Source organism: Parasteatoda tepidariorum, chromosome 4 (genome assembly GCF_982258835.1).
Source record: "Parasteatoda tepidariorum strain Cologne lab strain chromosome 4, Ptep-v5.0, whole genome shotgun sequence".
NCBI classification, from domain to species: domain Eukaryota; kingdom Metazoa; phylum Arthropoda; class Arachnida; order Araneae; family Theridiidae; genus Parasteatoda; species Parasteatoda tepidariorum.
The window spans coordinates 113,924,225-113,952,102 of NC_141758.1; the positions used below are offsets into that span (position 1 = coordinate 113,924,225).

At 30.3% G+C, this 27,878-nt stretch overlaps 1 protein-coding gene across 1 annotated transcript; it reads left to right on the plus strand.

Annotated features, from left to right (window-relative positions):
* The first annotated feature begins 468 nt into the window (after positions 1-468).
* LOC107443312 (fatty-acid amide hydrolase 2-A) lies at positions 469-26,458 on the plus strand. Its single transcript, XM_016057135.4, has 8 exons — positions 469-631; positions 3,516-3,700; positions 7,611-7,830; positions 14,601-14,810; positions 16,967-17,086; positions 18,477-18,631; positions 21,852-21,950; positions 25,040-26,458. Exons 1-8 carry the CDS (start codon positions 589-591, stop codon positions 25,637-25,639), a joined length of 1,632 nt encoding a protein of 543 aa, XP_015912621.2. The 5' UTR covers positions 469-588; the 3' UTR covers positions 25,640-26,458.
* Positions 26,459-27,878: the final 1,420 nt, after the last annotated feature.

The following is a 27,878-nucleotide window of genomic DNA, read 5'->3' on the forward strand; positions in this document are numbered from 1 at the left end:
TAGTATATTTGCAACAAAGCATTTCTGACGCAACCTAAAGGGTAGAATTTTTCATGACATTTGCTTCGTGTGACAAAATTTATGATATTAAATCAAAGCAATTAACATATATCAGGGTATTTCTCTGAGCATATTTTAAGTGCGAAATTTATGAATGACAGAACCTTAAATATAAAATTTTTAGGCTTAATTGTTTTAGATTTTAGAGAAAAAAAAATGCTTAAGGCAGCTAAAAATTAGTTTATACCTTATAATCATTTTTGAAAAAAAGTGTTGAATAAACGAATTTAAACAAAGGAAATGTACCCAGGAATGAAACCTGTCTGATAATTATCTTTGAATTTCAAAATTTCCAACTTAAAAAAGAAAAGTTAGACTGACTGATAATTATTAGATATTTTGATTTTTCCGATACAATAGGCCGATAAGAAGGAAAGGAATCTGCCATTACACTTTTCTTATCAGTTTTCCGGGTCACAGATTGTGGTGAAAACAAAAATTGTTTTTTATCTTCTTCTCACATTTGTTTTGGACTGTTAGAGAGTGAGAAAGAGTTTTGTTTTAGTGTTTACTGTTTCGGAACACAAAATGGATAATTCTCTACGAATGCCCTATAGTACTGGTTATGGGGGTAAGACATTTGTTTTTTCTTCTAACATTTACCAGTGATAGTATATTATTTTGATTGTAGCCACAGTCCCTTTCCAAATTATGATACTCACTATAAAATTCCATGTAAAATCTTAATTATCAGGTTCATACTATACAGCTTTATTGATTTTACGTGACTGAAACCGGTTTGCACTTGCTTACGTTCGTGTATCAACGGGTTAAAGGAGACGATAGATAACATAAATTCGACGATATGATACATTAGACGATGTATTATACAAATATAGAATATTTATTACATCAGGTATTATATTAGTATATTATAATAATTAGACCAAATTATTAGATGCACTGGAGTGTTTTAACAATTGCATATTTTGCACGAGTGTACAGGCAATACTCTTATATTTAAACATAAATTAAATGGTTTTTTATAGAGAAGACTTTTTTATATACTTCCCATTTGTATTTATTTTTAACATATTGCATTACAATGTTAATCTATTAATACACCAACGTAAACAAGTTAAAACCGCGTAAAAACAATAAAGCTGTATAGTATCACCTAATAATTAAGATTTTACATAGAATCTTATAGTGCGTCTACTAATTTGACCAGGGACTGTATAATCATAATAGTTATAATGAAGATAATTTGAATTTCTTTCAATTATTTAATCGAAAAATAAATATTTAAGACTGAGAAATAGAATCGTTTTTATCCAGTTTTTATTTGTGTTCATTGCGTTTGGTATTTAAGAATGATAAACTTTTATTTGTACGATATTTTCCCTCGTATTTATTTGAATAAAAATAATTTGCCATCAGAATAAATATTTCTTAAGAAAAAAAAAACGTTCGGTATGAAAAAAAAAATCAGCACCAAAATCTGAGACGGATTAAAAAAAAAAAAAAAAGGGGGGGGGAATGTTTGTATTTGGCTCTGTAGAATTAGGCCGGAACACGGCAGGTATGGTGATCGTTTAGTTTATTGGCACGCTATATATTTGCAGGCTTGTTTGCTCAATTAAGCCTTATAAAACTTTGTAAAAGAAATTAAAATTATAGAATTTATTGAATAAATAATCCCTAGAAACTGAAACGGCAAAGATGTTGCTTGATTAAAAACTTTAATCTGTTTAGTAGGTTTAAATTCAAATTCGACAATGCCAAAATTAAATCCCGCTCTGTCACGTCAGCTCATCTTGATGCCCTGGAATCTTTCTTTATTCATATGAATGCTGATTTCCTTTGTTAATGACGATAGTTCAGCACCACCTCTCCCCAGAGCGTCACCCTGATTTACTCCTCTCTGCCACAGTGGTTTATCTAGTTAGGGTTTTCATTCTTCGTTCTCTCTCGGCTTCTGTGGTTTTTCTAGTTTTGTTTCGAAATTTTATTTTTAGATTTTATTTTTGTCTTCACCATTGCGTTTTATATTGAAAATCACGTTTGTTTCATCTCAGTCACGTCATAATTGACGAATATGACGTGACTCTCTTTTCAAGACATAATTGTCTTGAAAATGGGTGCCTTTTAAAAAATACATAATTTTCAGTTTTTAGTTCATAAAAACAATAATAAAATAATCAGACTAAAAGAAGGATGCAATTTTTTAAATAATTAATTTCTTTGATAAAATAAAAACAAGCAGTTAATTTGATTTAATATTCAATAAACTTAATTTGATAGTATCAGATATGTACTGATCGCTCGTTCTTAAAGGTCACGCCTAATCGATATTTTGTTTTTTACTAGAAGCAATTATAATAAAAGAACAACAACAATTGGAATTAATAAAAATAAGTTAACAAACTAATCAATTTTGGAGAATTTGAATGAGTGTTTCAATAAAATAATTATTCGTAATTTATTCAATTCAGTATAATTTAGTTTTCACAGACATAAATTAATAAAGAAATAAAAATTTGAACAATAACAAAAATCTTTGTTTTGTTAATGGCAAATCCTGAAATTAATTTAAACCAAATCCTTTTTTAGAATGGACGATATTAAAGTGAACATTCCTAATTTGGTATCAGCATCTTTTTTTTTCCTTCTTACTTATTTCTTTTTTGACCGAGTCAAAATGTTTACAAATAGTTTTAAATAATCCAATGTAAACCGGTATAATTTATCTAAAAATTTAAATTATTCAATTTGAAATTTTGTGTTTGTTTTTGTTTAATGTTAAATTTTAAATAATCTAGTTTAAAATTTTATTGTTACAAACAGTAATAATTTCTCGCAAAATTTTAAATAATTCATTTGAAAGTTTTTTTTTCCTTCTATAAACTGTAATAATTGATATTAAGAAGCATTACTGCAATATACCGCTGAAAGCCGGAAATCTTGGTGCTTAAGGCACCACCATTTCTTGACAAATGATAACAACGTATGCAACATTGCTCACAGACCACCTTTACTTCGCTGACAAGCTGCAAACATAGATTCTGAGTAGGCACCCAGCCATCGTCAGGGCTTCACAAAGACAGTTCAGTAATTTAACCACTTAGCCATCTCGGCTCAATCCCTTATTGTAAAATTTTATATAATTTTATTTAAAGTATGATCTTTATAAACCTTAGATATTTATAGGAAAAATTTAAATAACTAACTTGAAAATTTCCTCCCTATAATGCCTAATAGTTTCATGTAAAATTTCATGTTTCGATTACAATTATTGTTATTTAATTGTTATAAATTGTTATTAATTGAAAGGGAGGGGTCAAAAAGGAATACAAATATACTCCAATAATGTTTCTTAAACCAGTAATTTTTTAATTAGTATCAATTTCCAGTAATTCTTTAATTTTGTGTATCTTTGGTTTTTTTGAAAAAGCCTATAATACGGAAAAAGATTTTTAAAAATATTTTTATAATGACTATTTATTTATTTGCAGAGATTGATTTTGTGGTTAGAATTGTTTTGAAAATCCTGAACTTTGCTCGCTTCAGTGTCGACTACGTCTCTGATATCGTTTTTGATTGGTATTACAAGGGGAAACATAAGAAATTACCGCCGATAAAAAATCCACTTATACTTGATCCGGCACATGTTTTAGCGGAAAAAATACGCAGAAGAGAAGTAAGAATATTTATTATTTGTTATGTAAATTTTTTGTTGTTGACAAGGTTGTTCTTCAAAACTCTTTTCGCCAAGGAAAATTTCAAACAATTAGAAGTGTCATATCCCTTAAACGCAGATCAATAAAGGGTTATAAATTTTTTTCTGACCCTCTAATTACAGGCAAAAATATATTTTGGTATTTTTTAGTAGTAGCAAACAGCCTAATAGCCAGTTAAAACCGTAAAAAAATCTGTTAGATTATAGGAATTACATGTGTACGGAAATGTGAAATTCAAAAAAATTAGTTTGGAATTTCTTTTCATTCATATCAAAAAATATGGCAAGAATTGATTTGTAAGTTTTAAAAAATATCAAAGATGAATAACTGTTTCTCTTAGATGTATTTAACTGCAAATAATTGCACATTTGAAGAAAAAAAATATGTTGTTTAGAAGTGAACCTTGTCTGGAAGATTTTATAGCAGAGAAAAACGCCGGTGTATCATGCTGTATTTCATGACCATAAATTATTAAAACGTTAAATATAATATTTTTCACTTATTTTGACCTAAATTAATACAAAATACGGAAAAAAGTATGAAAAATATATTTAATAAAATCTCCACGTCAGTTGGTTAGGGTCGACGCAAATCCCTAATTTCAAATAATATAAAAGAATTCGCGGAATTCGAAAAAGACTCTACATCAAAGAGATGATAATTTTAAACTAGCTGAATACCCATTCTTCGTCTGGTGTTAAAATAAACTAAATAAGTATTAAATCGGTGCTGATCAACACTACCAAACGATTCATAAAATTATAGAAGTATAAAAATGACATAAATGATTGAGCTACAATAATTTGCTGCCCTTTCTTGGTGGATTGACGTCATTATATTGTGCAGAGAATGTGTTTAGAAGTTCATCTCATCAAAATGAAGATTAACTGTAAGCAATATTATTTGGCATAACGCTGTTGCTGGAAATCAATTCTTGAAATTCGAAAATTACCATAATTAATAATTTTATCCAATCCTTATATCTTTTATAAGAGCCTATAATAGGCATCTCGAGCCTCGATGGCTCAGGAAATGGAGCCTTCCAATGAGGCGAGCCGGATTCGAACCACAGTCGATGCGAATTCCTCATCCGGCTTGCACCAACTACTGTGCTGACGTGAAATATACTCAGTAGTAGACGGATCATGCGTTAGAGTCCCCTTACCGTCAGGCTAACCGTTTGAGGTTCTCGTGGTCTTCCTCTCCATGTAACGCAAATGCGGGTTAGCTTCAACAAAAAGTCCTCCACGAAGGCAAATGTCCCCCAATACTCGATCCAGGAGTTCCCTTGTCTTCAGGATTGGGTTCAAAATTACGAGGCTACGGAGTTGAACATTAGTAGTCGTATATCCATAAAATTAGGTCGGCTGTTCAACGACGATTATAAAAATTAGGCATCTTAATGCAAAGATTAGTATATTTAGTAACGAAAAAAAAGCACCAATTGCCAAAATTACCTTTTACCAAAACTGATTGGTGTCAATAATATGACGAATTTTTATGGTTTTCTTGAAATAATAATTGCCTTTTTTCCATTAACTAAGCTTTTCAGAAAAAAAACTCTTTTATTTTTGTTTTAATTTCAATTCATGTCCGATACCAATATTAGTTAAAGTATCATTGATATCAGTAAAGTTTGGAAAATTCTTCAAAATTTTTTATTATCTATTTTTACTTATTACGAATATTCTGGAAGTTGCAACAATATTTTTTCAATCATTTTTGTAGAACTAGTATGGGTTACGTAACATAATTCCAGATTTGAGCAAAATCGGTCGAATCATTCCTGAGAAATTTTCTTTAAAAAAAGCTATTTTTAGAATGCATGTTTCATCACAACACAATCTGTCCTGGAAAATGGTACACCATTTGAGTACACAGTCATTCATTATCTCTGATTTTTTTTAAAAAAAAGAAATCATAAATATTCAAACGAACTGAATTTTTTTTAAAGAAAAAATAATAATAGAAAATATTTTGTGAACAATATAACTAATATATAATCTTTAGGGAGCGATTTTTTTATATATTTCATTTCATTGATAAAAGAGGTTTTTTAAAAAAGAAACAATGAAAAGGGATGTAAATTGCTATAATTAAAAACTGGGAAATTTCGCGCCCTGCTTCCTAACATAAAACAAAAATAATAAAATCTTGTTTTTACCTTGAAGAAAGCTCGCAGGAATGTTTTGGAAACCTTTCAGCTGGCGCCGCACTAAGCATTCGCCATCTCACCAAATGCGATAAAATCGTACATTTAGCGAATAAAATTGCGTTTAAACGAAAGTATTGGCGAATGATTTTTTCCACTGGAAAGAAAAATTAAACTCTATCCTCAAAATGACGTCAAAATGAATTTTTCTAAGCAAATCAGTAATTTTTTATTCGAGAACAGCAACTTTTGGTAGATGTGCTGGAAAAACCATTTAGAATTGTGTCCAAATAATAAAAGCCTGAAACAAACTACCGTAAAATAGTTTTCTACGGGAAAAAAATAAATCGTAAGACATGGTTAAGTATTTGGCGAAAGATTTTCGAAAATGGGCGAATACTTTTGATTGTTGGCTAATGTGCTGGCTAATAATTTGAAATCTTTATCGCGGGCTCTGTTTCGGTGATTATTAGCACATCAGATAATTGGAGTTTTTTTTTTTTTTTTTTTTTTTTTTTTTTTTTTGGACTTCATTCGGGAAGAAAATCTAAATTTAAGTCGAAGATGCCATTTTTTTTGTCCAAATAAATAGTGTAAAGCATGAAAATGAAATAAAAGACACATTTTCTGCAATGAAAAAATAAAATTTCGCCATTAGATGACTATACATATTTTTAAAAAAAATTAATTATAACTAATATAGATGAACTTTCTAAAAAGTTATTGAAAATGTTTTTTTGAAGAATCAACTATAGAAACTGAAAATCAAGAACGTGTGTAGAAAAATGTGCAAGAATTAGGGTGAAATATCTTTCAATCATGAGTTCAAGTATTCGAATATCTGAGTTTAATCAACTCTTAAACTTAGAGTAAAAAATACCAGGCATGCCGCTCAACAGACTACAGAAGTGCAGTTGAAATTTGACGAGATGAAAAGGATATTTTTATTCATGAACTTAACAGTAGTATTTTGTTTTTTCGAAATTCTAATTTATTCAATAGTTATGGCCATTTTAAATATTTTTCTTTACAAATTTTGTCTCTTTTTTTTTCGTTACATTTTGTTTTGATGCGTAAAACTATATGACTTAAAAATTAGAAATTACGATGGGGAGATGTGCAAAGAGTGGGGCGGAAAAAAACTTAGTTCGATAATTATTTCGAGAATGACCAAATGTTTAACTTTTTAGTAAAAAACACAATGCGAGCCTATCTACAACTCTCTGAAATGAACTTTACTACAAATTTAACATTCAATAAAATCTCAATTTAACAATTAACTGGTTGTTTCATCGTCATCCTTGCACATTTTTCAATAATTTCACTTTCATTGGAGATATAACAAAATTTAAGTTAAAGTTTAAAATCTAAAGCAATTGGATAAAACCAGAAAAAAAACGCGTTTTGAATAGGAAATATTTTTAGAATACATAGATTGACTCGAATTGCTCAGATGTTTTTGAAAAAAAATATTATAGTACATTTTTAATTCCTTTCACGGCATTTAATAAGCATTAAAATAATAAAAAAAATATTATAGAACATTGTCGACTTGGATTACCACTACGAGTAAGGGGCTCTAGTGATAACTATCATGAAAATAAACCAAATATAATATCGTTATTTAATTTATTCCAAATGAAACAATAATATCGTTGTAGAATTTATTGTTTCAAAAAGTGAATGAATGAGTATAGAAATGAAATATTCCTCTTTAGATCAAAAGTGTTGATGTAGTGAAAGCTTACATCGAACGTATCAGGCAGGTCCACCCAATCGTTAACGCGATTGTGGATGATCGATTTAGTGAAGCGATAGAAGAGGCCAGATACATCGATGAATCATTGAAAGAGAGTAACAAGACAGAAGATGAACTTGCTAGGGAGACGCCATTTTTGGGCGTTCCAGTCACTATCAAAGAATGCATAGCAGTGAAAGGTATGCTTACTTAAAAGGTTTATACTTTTTTTTAAATACAGTGGGCAAAAACGGACCACACTGAATAACTTTTAATCCAATGATCGGATCTTCTAGGACTGAATCTTAATATTTCGAGGAGGTGACTCCAAACCTTGGCGTAGTTTTATTGTTAGCCTTCCGATCCGTAGTTAAGCCTTCCGATATATATATATATATATATATATATATATATATATATATATATATATATATATATATATATATATATATATATATATATATATATATATATATATATATATACCTGCCTACTTGTACGGTCACTAAAAAAGATTTTACTACGAGATAGTAAATGAACTAGTTAAGTTGGAAATATTTTTTATTGATTGAATAAATTTAAACATTGAAGAGCTAAGTAAGCTAGCAAATAGATCATATTTACATATTTTTTAATTATTGATATGTCGTGGTAGGTTGGTAGGTTAAATTAGTGGCTCAGGGGATAGAACGTTCGCCTTCCAATGAGGTGTGCCGGGTTCGAATGCCAGTGATGGCTAATCGATACAAATTTCGCATCCCCTTTGCACCAACTACGGTGCTGACGTGAAATATCCTCAGCGGTAGACGGATCATGGTTTAGAGTCCCTTAAACGTCAGGATAACCGTGGGAGGTTCTCGTGGTCTTCCTCTCCATGTAACCGAAATGCGCGTTAGTTCCATCAAAAAAGTCCTCCGCGAAGGCAAATTTCTCTCAATACTGGATCCAGGACTTTTCCTGTCTTTTGGATTGGGTTCGAAATGACAAGTCTACGGAGTCGAACGTTAGTAGTCGAAAACCCAAAAGTAGGATCTGCTGTTCAACGACGGTTATAAAATAAAATTATTAACACTAGCGATATTTTGCGCATGCGCAAAAACGTTCTTTCTCTAAATAAACAATTCTTTTTGTTCAACGGAATCGGATTTCTGACCCTCAAAATATAGGCTGTAGCCGCAATCTGGGACATATTGTCGGAAAAGCCGTCCAAAGTTTGGAGAGAGCTTTATAGTGAATTTGGGAACTTTTTAAGCGCATATCCAAGTATTTTGACCTGTACTATCGGGGCCATATTTTCCAGATTACTACACCCTATATTTTTGGGGTCAGAAATCTACCAAAAGAAAGCATGTTTATTCAGAGAAAGTACCTTTTTGTGTCTGATTTTGTAAATTAAAATACCGTCTGTACTAATTAATTATCTTATTTGAGTTTACTCCCTGAAATCATTAAGATTGAGTCCTAGAACGTAAAGACACTATCACTAAATCAAAAATTATTTAGGAAGGACGATATTTTTGTTGTGTACTGTGCATTTATCAAACCTATGTTGTTGATTACCTAAAAAATTTTAATGAAATAAGTACTTAAACGCAAAAATGTTTTTCTAAAAACTATAAAAAAATAGCTTTAAAAAAAAAGATCAAATCCTTTAAATTTTCAACGCCATATTTTATATTTGTACTTTTTTTTTAAAAAAATTATAAATCTGCTTTTTTAAATTTGATAAGAAAAATAAAGTAGTAATTAACATAAGTATGCAATTTATGAAAAAAAATGTAATATAAATATCTTATAAAGATGAATAAGAATTTATGAATCTTCAAGTTTATTAGATGCAAAATTTGCAATAATTTGAAATGAAAATATATTATTTCAGTAGCAAAAATGCTCTCAAAATGAAAAAAATATCAATCAAAATTGGTAAACTAAAAAAGGAAAAGAAAATATTTCAAAAACTCATTATTATTAATTATTATTTTATCATTAGATAAAAAAATAGCAAAAAATTCTAAAAATCTTCCTATGAAATTAAAAAATGGCGAAAAAGGCATTTATCAGCAGCAGCTTTGATAATACTGTGAAATCTTTAGGAAAGACCACCTCTGTGACGCGTCCTCCTCCGTTTGCCACCACTTTTGGGAGGGATGGAATTTTTCCATAAAATTTGTTTTGATGAAAACCTTTGGGAGAGAAAATCAAAAATTTCCCCAGCTACCGGGCAAACCTCTGCACGAAATTCGGAAAATGTCAAATAAAGAAACACAAAAAATATCAAAACAAAAAATATTAACGAAAAAAAATGTAGATTCAAATGTATTCGAAATATTTGTGGGAGACTCTTACTTTGAGAATTTTTTTTTTGACCATACAACCTCATGTTGCAGTCTGAGTGCACTAAAGACTATCAATGCTATTTAGAATTGAAAGTTAAATTAGGAGAAAAAAAGTTAGTTCAGAAAAAACTAAATATCTCAAACAAACAGTCCTAAAGCCGGGATAACCTCGTTGGTAGGGCACGTGGCCCATGCCCAAGCAGTCGTGGTTCGATCCCCGAAGATTCTCCGTGTAGTAAATGGTGATTGACGCACGTTGAATCTGTCGAGTCACAAAGTCGTCCATGTTCTCAAAACAAATCATACCTCTAGGTGTACTGTTCCGGGAGTTTCCTTGTCTTCTGGATGGGTTCAAACAACTTGCAAGGCTACGGAGTTGAACATTAGTAGTCGCAAACCCAAAACCTAGGTTTGCGATGGATATATATATATATATATAAAAACTTCTTGTCATTTTTTAAAGTTAACTCATATTTATGATGTAAAATTAAATGTAAACTTAAACGAAAAACATATTTGTTTATTTATTTAACTAGAGGGCTCCGCCCCCTGCTCGCTGACGCTCGCCAACCCCCGGAGAATTGCTTCGCAAAACCAAGAATGCTTTGATTTCATATATTTCAATATTAAACTGAATATTAACTGTTATCATCGAAAAGAATTAATTTTCTTAAATGCAGAATAAGCAGTGTGTCAATATCAATGTCACTTTTTTTCGTTGACTACAGTTCCTTCTATGTCCTATTTGTTCTCTAAATGAGCCAAAATTGTCAGAAATTAACATCAATGTGCAGATATAATCTTAATATGAAAATTGAGTTGCGACTTTTTAGTAATGTTAGGTCTTTTCTTTTTAGGCATTACTTGTAAATAAACAAATCGAATTAAGATTTAAAACCAGATTAAACTTACGAATTAACGTTTTAGAAAACAAATAATCAGATTAATCAATATATCAATACGAAATAAGTTGAGATGTTGTAAAACTGAAGAATGAAATTCTAACTATTTTGTGATTGGTTGCATCTCTGAAAAAGAAAATTCAGACTTGTAAATCGCTTTTTTAAGCTTGCCGTTTTCAGACATGTGATTGGCTGTTGTAAACGGCGGTTATTCTTCATTATTAACTGCAAAATCGTGCTTTAAAACTAAAATAAATAAAAATTTAAAATTATGTAAAAGATTTGAATGCGCTAAATGTCTTCCCTGAAAGATTCTGAATGAATTGATTCCTTAATCTTAGATTTTCATCACGTAGTTAAAAAGTTTTTCAGGGGACAAAATTAACTGCAAAAACTTTTTTTTAGAATAGAGAGAAATCGTTTTATCGTTCATAATTGGTAAATTTTTGTTTTCACGCATTATTACATCAGTAGGGATCATTTTTATGGACGCTAATTTTACTCATCGATCCGTGTTTTCGTGATGGCAACAGAAGTGTCACTTCCGCTCCAAGAAAATGACTAAAATATAAATTGTTTTCGAAAATTCATGTACCGTCGAACAACATTTTGAAGTCAATGAAGGTGACCCCTAAGAACGACCCACCTCCATGTGCGGCCATTTTACTGTGGGACAGAGTGTGGTCCTTAAGGAGAGGTTTCACAAAAATTCATTGGGTTTTCTAATTGAGTAATGCGATTGGAGTTTTCTTTCTTAAGTAAATGAATGACTTTTAAATAGGAAAATAAGATTTTTTTAATTGTCTAAAGGTAACACTCGTAACCCAGTTTTGTCAAGCGTCATTTTTTAAATTTTTTTATTTATTTTAGCGGCACATTTTTTAAATTTTTTATTTCGTTTTATTTAGGTAGCTCCTATTTTTATGAGCAAGATTTGAATTGTAAAAACATGAAAATTCTGTGAGTCATAAAATACAGTTTAAGTCCATCATAATGTTCAAAACAGCAGGTGGGATGGTCGTTACAGCGTTCAAGCAAAAACACCCTATTTAATGTTATATAAATGATGGGATTAAAAAAAAGCGTAATTGTGAATACTAAATCGACGTAATTGGAGTAATTGTGAATACATTTGAATAACCATCTGGTCAGAAGGGGAATAATCGGGATATTTAAAAATAAAAGAAGATTGTTTTCTTTCGTAAGTAAGATAATTTGGCCACTGGTCACTCACGCAGGTTTTGTTCATAAACTGAAAGGGTCAAAGCAAAACAACAGCACGAATAAATAATACATTTATCACAGAAATGGCTATTCATAAGAAAAGTGAATAATCCCACTAACAAAGTACAGAAATAGACACAACTTTAATTACGGTACTATAAACAAGAAGCTTAATCAGTGTTGAAACACCAAATGATGATTTATTTGTTGGTCAGATACTGAGGAAGGTTTTTGTTTATGGAACTGAAACTATAGTATGTCCGTTTCTATACTTCATTCACGTTGATTTTTGCATTTGTCTTCTGAACACTTTCTTTCTGAAAGTTAAGATTGTGGGAAGGAAATAAGGTGAAATGTTTTCCGTTTAGAACTTTTTTTTACTTACACCAGATATAAATATGTTTCTTCCATGTTGGCTTTTTTGTCGTGTAAAATATTGAGAACTTAAATATTTGGAAAATATACCTTTCTAAAATATTCCTGTATTTTTCAAATTAGCTTTACTTTAGCATTTTTTATTTCAGCATTTCGACTATGACTTGTTGAATTCTCGTAGTGGACTTCTCTTGATATGCTAAACACGTTACATTACAGTATATAAAAGTTTATATTTTAAATAAGAAGGCTTTTTAAAGTTAAAGTGGTAGGTAAACGAAGGAAATATCCACTTTCGTATGCAGAAATATATAGTATCACTTCCTTATAGACCCCCTTTGTGTGGTTGGACATTCATTGTCATTTAATTTATGAAACAATATTTAGAAATCATATCATTTTTGTCAATGTTTTCAAATAAAAAGAATACATTTTCTGGCAAGGTATTCGCAAACATATATATTTATATACCGGATTTAGTATTGTCTAAACAGCCGCTTTGATATATATATTTTTATGAGAAATATAGTGTGGACGTCTGTTTGATATATTTTCAACTCTTTTAGGATATTTAAATGAATGTATTTTGTCGAGTAAGAATAAAAGCCGTTTTCCTTTGTGTAGCGTTAAAACAGAAAAAAATACTTTGTTTATATAACTTCAGTTAAGTGAGGAAAATGTACTATTGTTTTTTAAAAAATATATATAATTTTGAAGGTAACGATCGGGAAGTTCATTATAATTATATCTACTGTACAGTATAAGAAATAACTTTTCATCAAATGATCGGATATTCACGAAAGCCTTTCCTTACGCTAATTCTTCAGTAAAGGCAATATTTTAGGTACGAATTCAGACTCAGAATCTCACTTTTTCTGAATAAACACACATTTATTTCGATGACGTATAAGAATAATTTTTTGTACGACATTATCCTCGGAAAAAGGAATTTCATTGAGGCAAAAAATACAAAATTTCACCGAAATCGGTCGAATAGTTCCTGATAAATGGAATTTGAAAGAATAGTTAAAACTGATTTCTCAGGAAGTATTCTACCGATTTCGGTGAAATTTTTTATTTTGCCATGTAAAATTAGATACTTTAAAATGATGTAAAAAATGGTGCACTTTACGATTCAGAATTTTTTCGATTGTTATTAAATAAAATAATAAATGCTTAATTTGTATGGAATTATCTTCGGATAAATTAATTTTATTGTAAAAATTATACAATTCGTTAAAAAATTTCTCGAGATTTAGTGAAATACACAACAAGTATAATTAGCATTAAGTGGTTAAAACTTAGGACCGCTCTCTTGACAAAACTATAAGGCTTTGATAACTCAGAAATCCGAATCCATCGAAAAAAAGTTATGTTCATTCAACGGAAGTACGTTTTTGTGTCTGATTTCGCAACTTAAAATATCACCCGCAATTATTAATTAGCGCATTTGAGGTCACCCCTTCAAACCATTTAGATTGAGTGAAGATCTGATCAATAGATCGAAAGCTATTCCGGGTAACCCTTTTTTTGCGCACTGTACTTATTTAAGTTACATAAAAAGTAACGCCCTAAGAAAGTGTATCTATCCATAGTTAAAACTTAAAGAAAAATAAAGTCAAGGAGAGGGAACCGATAAAGAGACACAACTTAAACAGAAACAATCCTTCTGTTGGCTGTTTTCACGAACATGGTTTCAAGAGAATTTCTCTGTTGAATTTAGTTAGTGTGAATGAAGTGTATTATGTTTTGATCCATTTTGCATGTTCTTAATGGGATACTCTCAACTGGAGAAGAAGAAGACCGCTGATTTCGTAACTTCAAATATCGTCCTTAGCCTATTTGAGATCACTCCCTCGAACCATTAAGATTGAGTTCTAAAACGTGAAGATCCGATCATTAGATCTAAAGTTATTGAGAATGGTCCGTTTTTTCAACGCACTGTATATTAAAAGCAAAGTAACTATAGATTGATATATTTTATATATAACATATGTAAGTACTTGCTTAGTTTTTTTTTTTACTTGCATAGTTTGCAATTTAATGATAATTTGAAAGACACTTTAGAAAATTTTCTTTTCTTTCTAAAATCTCAGTCTTATTGTCCAGCTCTAAAACAAAACTTTAATATAGGTTGCTTGTATACTGTTGGACTGCCTGCCAGGAAGGGTGTAAGAGCTACTTTTGATGCAGATGTAGTCCATCAAATGAAACAAGCTGGAGCTATACCCATTGCAGTCACCATTACACCAGAACTTTGCCTGTGGTGGGAATCCTACAATACTCTATACGGATATTGTTCCAATCCTTACGATACTACAAGAACTGCCGGAGGAAGTAGCGGTAAGTTCCATTTAAACCATTTCCGTTAACACAAATTTATTTTGGTCACTTCCAATTTTTATTTTTTATTACCCATTGGTAGAATGGGTCTTGGTTCGAACTGGATGGCGTCCACTCACTTTTCAACTGTGTTCAAGAGTAATAGTAAGCAGCGCGCATGCGTCGTCATTGCATGGGTTGCTATGGCGACCGCTGCTGTTTCTTTATATTCCAGTCGATTAGAAAGAATGAGTCAAAAATAAAAACATAACTTAGCGCATGCAAAAATGATAAAGTGTATAAAATTTGCACCACTTTCAAACTTATTTTAACATAGACAAAATGGAAAAGATTTTTTAAAAAAAGTCCCTATTCAAAAAGATAGGGTAAAATGTGTGCTATGTAGACTATATCATAAAACCAACGTGAATAAAACACAAATGGAAGTATAGAAAAGAGCATTCTAATTAATCTTACAATGTACCTGATAGGAAAAAGGTAGCAAATCTTACCTTTAAAGGCGATGAGTAAGATGAATGACTGAAAATAAGTTCTTTGAAATTAATTAATTTGTGAATGAGCTAAACTAGCATTATTGAGGAAGCATCTTTTTAAGCAATATAGAAATTTAATGATACATTTTGATAAAAGATTTTTACAAGCAGTGAGGAAGGATAAAGCTTCTCCCTCAGTTGAAGATAAACAAAGCGAAAGTGAAATCTGAAAAACGAAGAGTAATAAAACATAAAATATAATATTCAATTAATATTCAGACCTTGAAAAGATACAATGCGATGAGAGTCACATGACATGAAAGTTTCAATTCTCAAAAACCACACTTGCTGGTTGTAAAATAAAGCTTCAGAGATCATTTTATCCAACAGTACCAAACTCTATAATTTTAACTTTAGCAATTTGATTGTTTAACGTTATCTTCCGAAAATCAGTTAGCAATTCGCTAAGATTTTAAATAAGTTTCAGTTAAAGTCGTTTTTTCCTTGTAAACAAGCAGAATTTTACGAACTAAAGACCCTATCGCTGATATTAACAGTTGGGGTAATTATCAAATTTCGTGTCAATGTGGTCATGCATATATTAGACAAACTAAACGAACTCTTAAACTTGGACTTAAAAGACACGAAAGATTTTTCCTTAATCAGCATATTTACCGATCTTCCATCGTCCAACATAGTTAAAATTCTTATCACAAGTTTGAGTTTTCTTCTATTAAAATCATTCCACACAGCTCTTCTTCAACCGAATTTGATTTCTGGAAACCATTCTGCATTCCGAAAAATTCTAATAATTTAGATTTTTTAGTATCTCACTATTTCCATATGTGTGGAAATTTACTCAAATTTAATCTTTTGTACCCTGGGCCTCCTGCCGAACCTCCCTCGTTTTTTAGGTTTCATAAGCAACATCATATAGTTGCTTATGAAAGTGAATAAAGTAGAATTTTCATTTCAGTATCTTGTTCAAACTTGTACTTCTGTCTCCATTGGTTAAACTACTTTGCACGTAATGGTTTCTTTACTTTTACTCTATGATTTTGTGTTTAAATGCTGAATAAGGTTCTTATTTATAGAACCAAAACTATAGTATGTCCTTTTCTCTCATTTATGCTTTAGTAACACTGTTTTGTTTTCAGTCTAAAAAGCCTCTTTTTCATTCTAAATGAAGTTAATACGTCAGATCTTAATAATTCATCATACTATGCTTAATTTAATTCGCTGATTCTCTGTTATTAATTTCAAAAATATTTTATGAAATTGAGCTCATAATTTAATTTATTTAAAAAAAAGTTTGAAAAAAATATTTTAAAAAAAGCAAAAACGATGGCAAGTGCTTAGTTTTTTCTACTCATATATTGCAGCCAACAATTTTTTTTTTAAAATTATTTTTCTATAAATTTGTATTGATCTCAATAAATCGTTTAAATATTATGAATAGTACAAAAATTTAAATAAATTAGTATGAATAAAACAAAATAAACATGATCAGTGTTATATCTAGTATGTGATGGTCATAATTATTATAAATAATAAAAGAATAAAAAAAGTGCTAAAGTGATTAATAAAACTGATTCTCCTAAAATATTACTTGTTTATATATTGTATATTATGTGGTTATGTATTGTATATTATAAATATTTTGTTTTATGTATTGTATATTAGGTGGTGAGGGATGTATATTAGGTTCTGCTGGCTCAGTCATCGGTATCGGTAATGACATTGGTGGAAGCATTCGTATACCCGCAGCTTTCAACGGAGTTTTCGGTCACAAGCCCACAAGAGGTACGTAGTTTCGGACTTTATTCAGAAACCATTACTATATATCAGGATATTCGTCATCATAAATTCGGCAAAACTTGCTTTTCCACCACGTCAGTAAATTCCAACTTTTTACTAACACTTACTGTCTTGGGAAAAGTTATGTTTTGCTGAAACCATACTAACGGAGGGGGGAAAGTGTGGAGAGCGGAGAAATCACGTAGCCCTGAGAGGCTATTTAATTTAAAAATACTATAAGTACTCATTTAAGCTACGTCTCTCAAATAAATGAATTGGTTTAAATAATTTTACCCCTTCTTTCTCTTCTGTTATCGAACTTCATTGATCAAAGTTAAAGAATATATTCACAGTATCATATTGTATGAACATGAATTTTGCGAGCTCTCATGAGCATAGGTTTTCGAGTAGTCAGTACATTATTATTACTAGCGTTCAATATGGAATTCAGTGCATACAATGCACCTTAAAAAGAGTATTTAACTGGGGCCGACGATTGGAGAAATCAATTGTAAAAAAGGAATTACAAAGTAAGGTTTGCTGCCTCTGCTTAGGATGTTTGATAATTTATACTCATCAAAGTTACAATATTATATAAAAAAGGACTATATCAACTGTTCAAAGTATATCGTAGTTCATCAGAGTATTATTTCCGAGTTTTTCTCTGTGAGCATATACTAAGTTAACTCAAAAACAATGCTTTTAAAATAAATATCCTTTATAACATTAGAACTACAAAAAGTTTGCGGAATTCTTAGCGGAAGAGTTCACTTTTCATAGCGAGGGAGATTTTAAGCTAATTTCTCTTGCACTGGCCTACCATTCCGATTTTTTTTTTCTTTTACTACGATTGAAAGCTTTTTAAATAAGTAACATTTTTTATTTATTTACTCTTTATAATACGCTGGATTAAGTTTTCTTTCTCCCTTTTCTCTTTCGCTTTTTTTTTCTCTGTCGGTTGCCTGTTTAGGCAGTGGGGCTGCGATTGTTCCTCTTTCGTTTCGACATTCTTTATATTCTTCCCCTAAATAGCAGGAATATACTCTACCGATTTACTTTACTCTCTTTGTACATACAACTCGTGATGGGAGATTTATAGCAAAAACATCGGGCATAATGGTGGTAACATTTCGTCAAGTGTTGAGATAATATAACTTCACTACAAAACTGGCTTTCTTTCATTAAATTTTCTCTAATCTATTCTTTAAAAAAAAGCATGTTATTTTTTTGTTAAGGTTAGATACAATCTAATTCAGAATATTTCTTTCGTGTCCTTTTATTTTCATTTTATAAAATTGCATTTTAAAAACCATGTTTAATCTCAGCATATATATATTTTTATACATATATATTTTTAATGAAGCATTATTTAACAGAATTGTCTAATTATTTATAGGCATCGTGTCCAATACGGGTCATTACCCGACTCCTGCTCCATCGTTGCAAACGTTTTTGATGACCGGACCCATGTGCCGATATGCTTCTGATTTATTACCCATGACTAAAGTTTTGGCTGGTAATAACTCATCTAAGTTGAAATTAGATGAAAAAGTAAGTCAATATCTATCTGAACTGAACATTAAATGACCTTTTGTGGTCAGCCTTACAATTAATTGTGAGTATCAACTAAATATGACAGCAGAAGAGAACAAAACAATAACAAAAATAAAAGAGATAAAGAGATTACGTGAAAAAATTCAAACGATAGGTTTAAACGATTACGATTAACGATTACGTTTAAACGATAATTTTACTAATTACTTTCGTTTCATTAGTTTCTAATTAAAAATAAAAAAAGACTTTGCTTGTTTAAATCAGTATTTCCCAAACTTATGACTTTTGAGTACCCTTTCTAAATTTTTCGTAAGTCTGTGTACCACTAATAAAGAAATGAATATATTTTTTTAAAACTCTGTTTATTTTTATTTCTTGGTTCAAAGTTGTGTTAATGAGTTTATTTGCATCATTGAGAAGGATGATATTGTTTTTGCTGTGATAACAGGATAAATATTATATTTTATAAAAATAATCAAAATAAATAGAATTTATTGTAAAGATTTACTATAAAAAAATAGCACGAAAGTTAAAAATCACAACTGGCTGTTGACACCACTAATTATTAACTGTTAACTCAGCAAAAATAGAAAAATACGTAATCGTAAATTTCCATGGCTAGTTCTGTTTTTAAATAAAAAAATTTGAAATTTTCGTTTGTTGCAAGATATTTCACTTAAGAACGCGTACCCTCACTGCGCTGGGGTACGCGTACCACACTTTGGGAAACACTGGTTTAAACAATTATATCTAAGTGATATTTGTCTTCTAAACTAAATCTAAATCTTAAAAAAAATGAAAAGAAATATATCTATATAACTTATGATTGAATATTAAAAAAATAATTGTGTGAAAATTATTAGTGGAAGAGAGAGGAATAGAGTTCTCATCTCCCAATAAGGTTACCTAGATTCAATGTCAGAGATAGTTGGTGGATACGAACTCACCACGCCGCAGTAAAAAATGGTGGTAGACGGATAAGGGGGTTATAATCTTCTTGCCATCGGGTTACTCATAGGCGTGTTTTCAAAGCTTTCCTCTCCATGTAACTCAAATGTGAGTTAGTTCGAAAGTGTCAAAATGTTAAAAAATGTCTTCCACGAAAGTTTCTTTGTCCTAATACTTGATCCAGGACTTCCCTTGTCTTCTGGATTGGATTCAAAATAACAAGGCTACAGAGTTGAACATTAGTAGCCGCAAACCCTAAATTGGGTAGACTGTTCAACGACGGTAATATAATCATAAAGTTTTATAGAGCGTTCGCCTTCCAAGGAGGTGAGCCGGGTTCGAATCCCGGCGATGGATGATCGATACGAATTACATATCCGATTTGCACCCATCACAGTGCTAACGTGAAATATCCGCGGTGGAAGACGGATCATGGGTTCAAGTCCCCTTACCGTCAGGTTAACGTGGTCTTCCTCACCATGTAACGTAAATAAGGGTTCCTTTCATCAAATAAGTTCCCCACGAAGACAAATTTCTCCTAATACTTGATCCAGAAGTCCCTTTGTCTTCTGGGTTCGGTTCAAAATGACAAGGCTACGAAGTTGAGCATTAGTAGCCGTAAACTCAAAATTAGGACGGCTGTTCAATGACGGTTATAAAAAAAGGAAAAAATATTCATCTAGTATTTTTGTAATAGGTTCAAAAAATTAAGAAAAAATTATGCTATTACATAATGATGAAAAAAGAAAACCAATTCGTTCAAATTGAAGAAATAAAGCTTTCATAAATGTCAAAATTGTCTTTATTATTATTCGAGTTGAATGACGCTAATTTTTTCTTTACATTTTTGTACGCGCCCCGTTATCAGACTATGAAATCTAATAGCTTATTGTTTAAATGTGCATTTGAACTTTCGATTGTTGCCTTTTTTAGTTTCGATGTTAAGTTCTTGAGTTTATACCATAACACATTTTATTTTGATGGAAATAAGTAGTCGCAAACCCTAAATTGGGTCCGCTGTTCAACGAAGGTTACGAAATAAAAAAAATAATAAGATTGATTGATACAATTGATTGATGGATTCAATTTTAATGAATATAGAAAATTAACATTTACTTAAAAAGATAAATATGATTTGCCTGTTTTGCACAGACTCCTATCCACGGATTTCCCCGAATTGGATTTACACATAATAAATATTATATAAATTAACAAACAAGATTTTAGTAAATTTATTAATAATAACATACAATTAACTCAATGATTTTAGAACTTAATTACATTAATTGGGTATCCATTGTTTTTTAATCAAATTTTGAAAGAGTTTGTCAATTTGTTTCTTGGATAAATAAACATTTCTACTTAATCTTTTAATTCTATTCATTTGATTGAAAATGGTATTTAAATAAATGTTTGAAATGTTGAAATAATTAGAATTCCAAGAAATGAGTTTATTTGCATTAAAATGAAAATAATTTCTTTCATCTCATTAATCAACAAAGCAGATATTTTCTTCCTTTTTAAGGGTTAACTCCCAAAAATTAAAATTAATATTATCATCATGATTACGAAGCAAATAAATTTCTCGGGGTAAATATTATATATAGTTTACTTTCTATTTATTGCTTGATATATTTTATTTCGTAAATATTTTTTACTTAATTTGTTCTATTTTCGTTTTAATTTTTTTGAGTGCTTCTCACACTGTATTGATATATTTTGCTTTGGCTATATTGATTCAATATTAGAAAACACTTCTTTTTGCGGATATAATCGTGTGAGCTGATGTAGAGAATATATATTTTCATTATTTTGTTTTCTTTCTTTTTATTATTTTTTCTGAATAATTTTTTTTTTATTATTTTTGAAAACTTTTACTTTAATAATTTTTCTTCTCCTCTTTACATTAATCTTTATTATTTTACATGTTTTCTCTATATTTCTTTAAACTTATTATTTATGTATATGTTAGTAATAGATAGCAGAAAATAGAATAAAAAATTACTGTTCTGGACAATAATCACGTGTGATTTACATTCAAACGACTTGGGATTTTGTTTACTGAAATCTGGTGCAAATCAGGTGAATAAATGCTTAAATATGAAAAAGATAGCAGGAGTCAAATTCTTTTAAGTTTCTCCAAATCAGTTAAATTTCTTTGCCAGTTTTTTTAAAATATAAATAAGAACAAATACTAAATCTCAAAAAAGTGTGTTCTGTATGTTTTTCGCTTTGATAGCTAATTTCATATTTTTTTTTTGTTTTGTAGGTTAATTTTCGAGAAATGAAAATCTATTACATGGAAAATGAAGGAGGAAATCCTTTAGTCTCTGCTGTAAATCCTGAAATAATAAATGCTCAAAAGAAGGTAATTTAAAACGTTTTTAATAATTAGTGCTCGGAAGAAATTAAACTGAAAATATTTTTTATATCAAGTGCTCAAAAGAAGGTAATTTAAAAACTTTTAAATAATAAATGTTCAGAAGAAATTGAAATGAAAATATTTTTAATATCAAGTGTTCAAAAGAAGGTAATTTTTAAAGTTCCTAAAAATAAATTCGCAGAATAAAAATAATTTAAGCTCATTTTAACAATAAATGTTCAAGGTAAGGCTTTCAACGTGTTGAAATTGCCTCATAGAACGAGAGAATTCGGTTAGTCTATCAAAGATTATTTAAGGGTTCTTTTCTTTCGCTCATCGTTTATTAGTTTTAAGAAATACTAATAACGTGATAATGATAATAATGTAAGAATAATTTACTGTCTAACTAGTATCTGTTTTATGAAACAAAGTAGACCTAAAAACAGAGAAAAACAAAGTAAAAGATAAGCTGTTGTGTCGTATGAGTAGAAAAATTCCTTACATTTTTACTTTTTTCGTGTCTAGACGAAAAAGTAAAAGATTTAAAATAATTTTATTGAATGATTTATGAATTTATTTCGAAAGAATCAAACACAAAACAAAGACGAAAACGAATGTAAAATTCTATGCACGAAAATAATTTTAAATTAAGAACTTAGTAACGTTTTTTTCTGCTTTACATTTTTTGTTTGGGTAATAATTGATATAATCCTGTTTAAACCTAATGCAAGGATTCTAAAAAAAAAGTTTTAAGATGTTTTTTTCAGGTGGAATAAAAAAAGTAAATCAATTGAGAACTTTTTATTTCTGAAACAGCTCAAAATGCGTGTTTAAAAGATGTCAAATTCAAAATGCGTGTTTCAGAAAATGGACATAGCATTTGATTCGGTTTTTCAAATTACTCTTGTGAAAATTGTTCTTTATTTTTCAAATAAATCCATAATTTGATGCCCATTTTTTTTAATCACTTAGAATATTTTTACTTTCAACTAGTTTTTTTTTTGTGGAAAGATATTAAATGTTAACAGTTCTTTTTACAAGGTTGTTAAGGGACTTATTGAATTTATAATGGTGGTATTAATTCGATGGAGTCAAAATTTAGATTTATCGTTCTGTGTACTGAATACGAAGATATGATTGAAAAGTGTCTGTATCCAATAACACCGACCCCAGGGCTGTCTCAATTTTCTTAAACACGCATTCAGGGTTGTCTTAAATTTTTTAAACACGCATTCGGACCTGTGACCGATTTCTTAAACACGCGTCTTGAGCTGTGTTCATTTTTTAAACATGCATTTAGTGCTGTGTCCATTTTCTTAAAGAATGTATTTTGAGCTGTGTCCAGAATGTCCACTGACGAAGTAATTATTTTTTTGTCCCACAAAACATAAACCTTAGGAGGAAAATCTCTTTCGTGATGAACTTCTATCATCTAAAACTTTTAGATTGCATTCACTTCTCGCTAGAAATCAGATTTTTTTTTAAATTTTAAGTTAAACTAATTTGAAGTGAATTTAAGCATTCATTTGCTCTTATTAACATGAAAAACGATTGCTGATGTGACAAGAAAGCATTCGCCAGAAATCAGAGTTTTTATTTTAAGTGAAACTATTTTTAGGTCATTTTTAATCTCTTATTTTCCTTTAATAGCCTGGATTGTCATTGATTAGATTTTGAGACATTTTTTTTCCTCCTCAATATATTAATTTAAGACGGACAACCTGCATAATTGTTTTTGGAATTATAAAAATATGCATTTAAGTGGATAATTATGAAGTACTCTGTATACTATAGGAATACTTTAATAACCACATAAGTACCCAGTAAATACCCTAATGATCGAAACTGTAAGCTTAGGTAATAGCAGTTTTATCGATATAACGATTTGGCAACCGAGTCTGCCCACCAAATCATTAAATTTCGTTAAATTTCGTCGCTGTTCGTGAATGAAAGTTTCAGAAATAATCATTGGAATCATTGTAGTGTATCTACCACTACAAAAATGTAATTTCAATTCACTAGTATATTAGACATGTTAACTCGATTCAATGAAGGGGTACCTTTTCATAGATGAAGGTAGACATTGTTGATACCCAAATAGCAAAATATGGTTTATTTCAACTCAGCAAAAACCTTTCAATGTAAACCAAAAAAAGGTTTGTTACTTGGTTTACGCTTAAACCTTCTAACCTTAAAACGAGATCTATGACAATCTGCTCTATTCTACAAACATTATCTTCATCCAAAACCTTGGAAAGCAACCTTCTATATAGAAACGTTAAATCGAGGTTGACTTTGGGTTTTCAAGCGTGAAAAAACCCTTTAATAATGCTAGTCTCAAGGTGAAAACAATCTTCAATCTAGGTAATTATAAGGTTTCTTTTCGTTAGGCTTGTTTACTTAGCGAAAATCCACCTTGTCTTGTAATTTTAATGGACAATCTTGTAATTTTAATGGTGGGGATTTAATTATCGACTATGTCAACTTTCATCTATCAAAAGGTACCTCGTGATAGAATCAAGTTAACATGTCTTATATACTAGTGAATTGGTATTTAATATTTATAGTGGTACTTACGCCACAAATGCAATTTGATCCTATCGGTAGTATGACGTCAGCAGCTAAAATGTCATGATGGACCTAACAATACGTTTTAAAAAAGCTTTAAAAAAATAATTTTTAATCCTTTTAAGATGAAAGGTTTGAAACTGCAATATTTATGCTTTATTGAAAAAAGGTTTTCAGTGCAAACATTTTCGTGACAATTAAAGGAAAATTCCGACACAAGGTTGTCGTAAGGTTTACATGTTTTCTGGGAAAACTTTTGCAAACAGTTCGCCATTGGAAAGCTGAAACAAATGTGGCGTAGCGCATGAAATTTTGAATCATTTACATACAGTGATGGGAAAAATAACTCAAAATTAAATTTACAAAACAAAGAATCATACATTAGAGCATAAACTTAGCTACCTCAAGAAGGAATTTTCCCCCAAAGTGGGTAGAAAGTGGGTAGCACTGGTTCGCACAGCTCCTAATAATGCGTCCTACAATTATGAATTTTATATTACACTATTAATGTTCTGCCTTCATTTCAGGTTATGGAGTACTTCAGGGATACCTACGGAATAGCACCCACTAAAGTTCAAATACCAAACATGCACCACAGCTTCGTAATGTGGTCAAAGGTCATCACTACCTCTGGATTCAAACCGATCACCTACGAAATGACCAACAGGAGAGGACATGCAGACCTCTTTGTGGAGTTCTTCAAATGGCTGATTGGAGTCTCAGACCACATCTTTCCCGCTCTGTTATCCGCTGCTGTCAACAAGATATGGGTACCTAAAGATGAAAAAAAGGCATCCAAATATTACGAGATGATGCAGAACATGGAACAGCATTTTGAGAAATTTCTTGGCGAGGATGGCATCTTCATATACCCTACCGGCTCTGACTTGGCGCCATTTCACGGACAGCCGGTACTTAAACCATTCAACGTTTCATACACGTGCGTTTTTAATTTGTTAGGTTTGCCCGTCACTCAGTGTCCTGTCACTTTGAGCAGCGATGGCATTCCTGTTGGATTGCAGATTGTGAGCGGGCTTCATAACGATCATCTCACTATTGCGGTTGCTGAAGAAATTGAAAAATATTTTGGTGGATGGGTTTGTCCAGCTTCAGAGGCTTTCTCATAAAACATGAGTCACATTTATCGAAATCCTCAGACTTTCTGGTGAAAAATATTTAGTAGGCAATAACATGTTCGAGTGTTTTGATTTGCCACCTAGACGAAATTCAAGAAACTTAAAAAGTAAACAACAATTCAGGCAGAAGTGTGACTTATCACTGTGTTGCCCCTAAACCCTCACATGATGAGGAGCTTCTGAGAATCATTGGAATTCGAATCGCATTGAAACTTCGAACATTCTACTTTTTATAGCAAATAAAGTGATTTGTATATATATCTCCCATACATGTGATACGTTTTGCCATTTTGTTTATTCTCAACAATTGGTCTTTTATGAAACAAGTTGTATTGCTACTTTCAGCAAAAATTTTACTTAATCTAACTGTATCGAAGGTATTCAAAATACTATATAACATTATCAATTGCATTCAACAAGTTATCTAAGTAACTGGTCTTCGCTCTAATACAAGATTCATCAATATTTTTAGCAAGAAGATTAGTTTATACAACATTATCAATTACATTCAACAAATTATATATATCTCTCTCTGACGCCTCTGAGTTCACGCACATGCTTCCTGATGTTTCTATACATTCTAAAACTCATTTTCCAATTTATTTTAACAACTACTTCTAATCACTTTATGTTTGCATATAAATGTTTATAAATCTAAAACTTAGTGCTTTCAGTTGTGTTTCTATCAACTTTTATTTAATATAACTAGTTTTTTTATTATTATTTGTTACAACGTGTGATTTTGTATATAAATATTGTATTGAATTTTGTATGTCACTATATTTTTTATTAAACTATGTTCTCCCAGTCTTCTCTTCGAAACACTCATTGAATTTTATATGTAGTTTTAGGGATAAACACACACACCGTTTTGAAATTTCATAATTTTAGTGAATTTTTATTATTTTACATGATTTGATTATTTTACTTTTTCACCTTTCCAAGTACACTAATTTATTTATTTTTTATCATTCACCTGCATAAATCTGCTACTTTCACCTGCTAGATTTAAAATTAGCTTCACATTGAGACTAGCTTTATTAAAGGATTTTTTTTCACGCTTAAAACCCTAAGTGAACTTAGATTTAAGGTTTTTATATAGAAGATTATTTTCCAAGGTTTTGAATGAGGGTAATGTGCGTAGAATAGAGCAGATTTTCACACATCTCGTTTTAAAATTAGAAGGTTTACACGTAAACCGCGTATAAAACCTCTTTAAACACTTTAAATTCAGGTTTACATTAAAAGGCTTTTGCTCAGTTAAATAAACCTTATTTTGCTATCTGGGATATGTTGCATATGTTTCACTTGACATTGATTTTTTAAAAGGAGAAGTATGACATATTTTACACTTAGTAATTGTAAAAATATTAAGTAAATATTTTTATTACAAAATAATTCATTCTAAGGTAATAACATTATTATATAATAAGGTAACATCATGCGTACTTAATATAATAAAGGAACATCACTTTTAGCAACGTGGTACGTTTTGCTGGGAGTCTTTGTGCTGTGCTGTTGTCAGGGGATTATTTTGAAAGCAACGCAGAGTATTTTGAAGTAAAAATTGTTTATGCCTTTTGTTTAATAAAAATATTATTTTTAAAATTTTAGAAATTAAATTTACTTCTTTGAAACATTTTTTTATTGCCTGTTTATTGAAATGACATACTTTTAATCCTTTCTACAATGCAGATTTATTATCTCGTAGCGCATATAAAACTTGCGTTTGAGTTGAAGTTTCAATTAATTATGGCGAATTCATTACCAAATTTCTTTGGCAATTATTAGTAATAACTTCTTAGTGTGATTAGCGCAAGATGCTGTAGAAATGAAGTAATGGATGGAGAGAAAAAATAAGACAGTAAGTACAAGGGTCGCCAGGTTGTTCTTTTTCACCGGTCAATTAATTGCAAAACAGAAATCATCTTCAGTCCCTTTTTCTCCATCTGGAAAAGGTCACATTGAATAGGTAATTACGTTACGTTGTTTTTTCTCAATTGTATTGTGGAGTTACGACATTTTCTGATAAATTAAAGATTGAGTCGGGGAATCTCAAAAAACTGCAAAAAAAATTGATTTTTGAAATAAAAAACTATTTTTGCAATATGTAGCTACTCATACATAAAAATCTCAATTTCGAATTTTTGTCTATTTCGTTGGTTTTTCAATTTCACGGCACTATAGTGTTGCTAATTTACAATTCCTGGTATTATTATTAGACGCACTA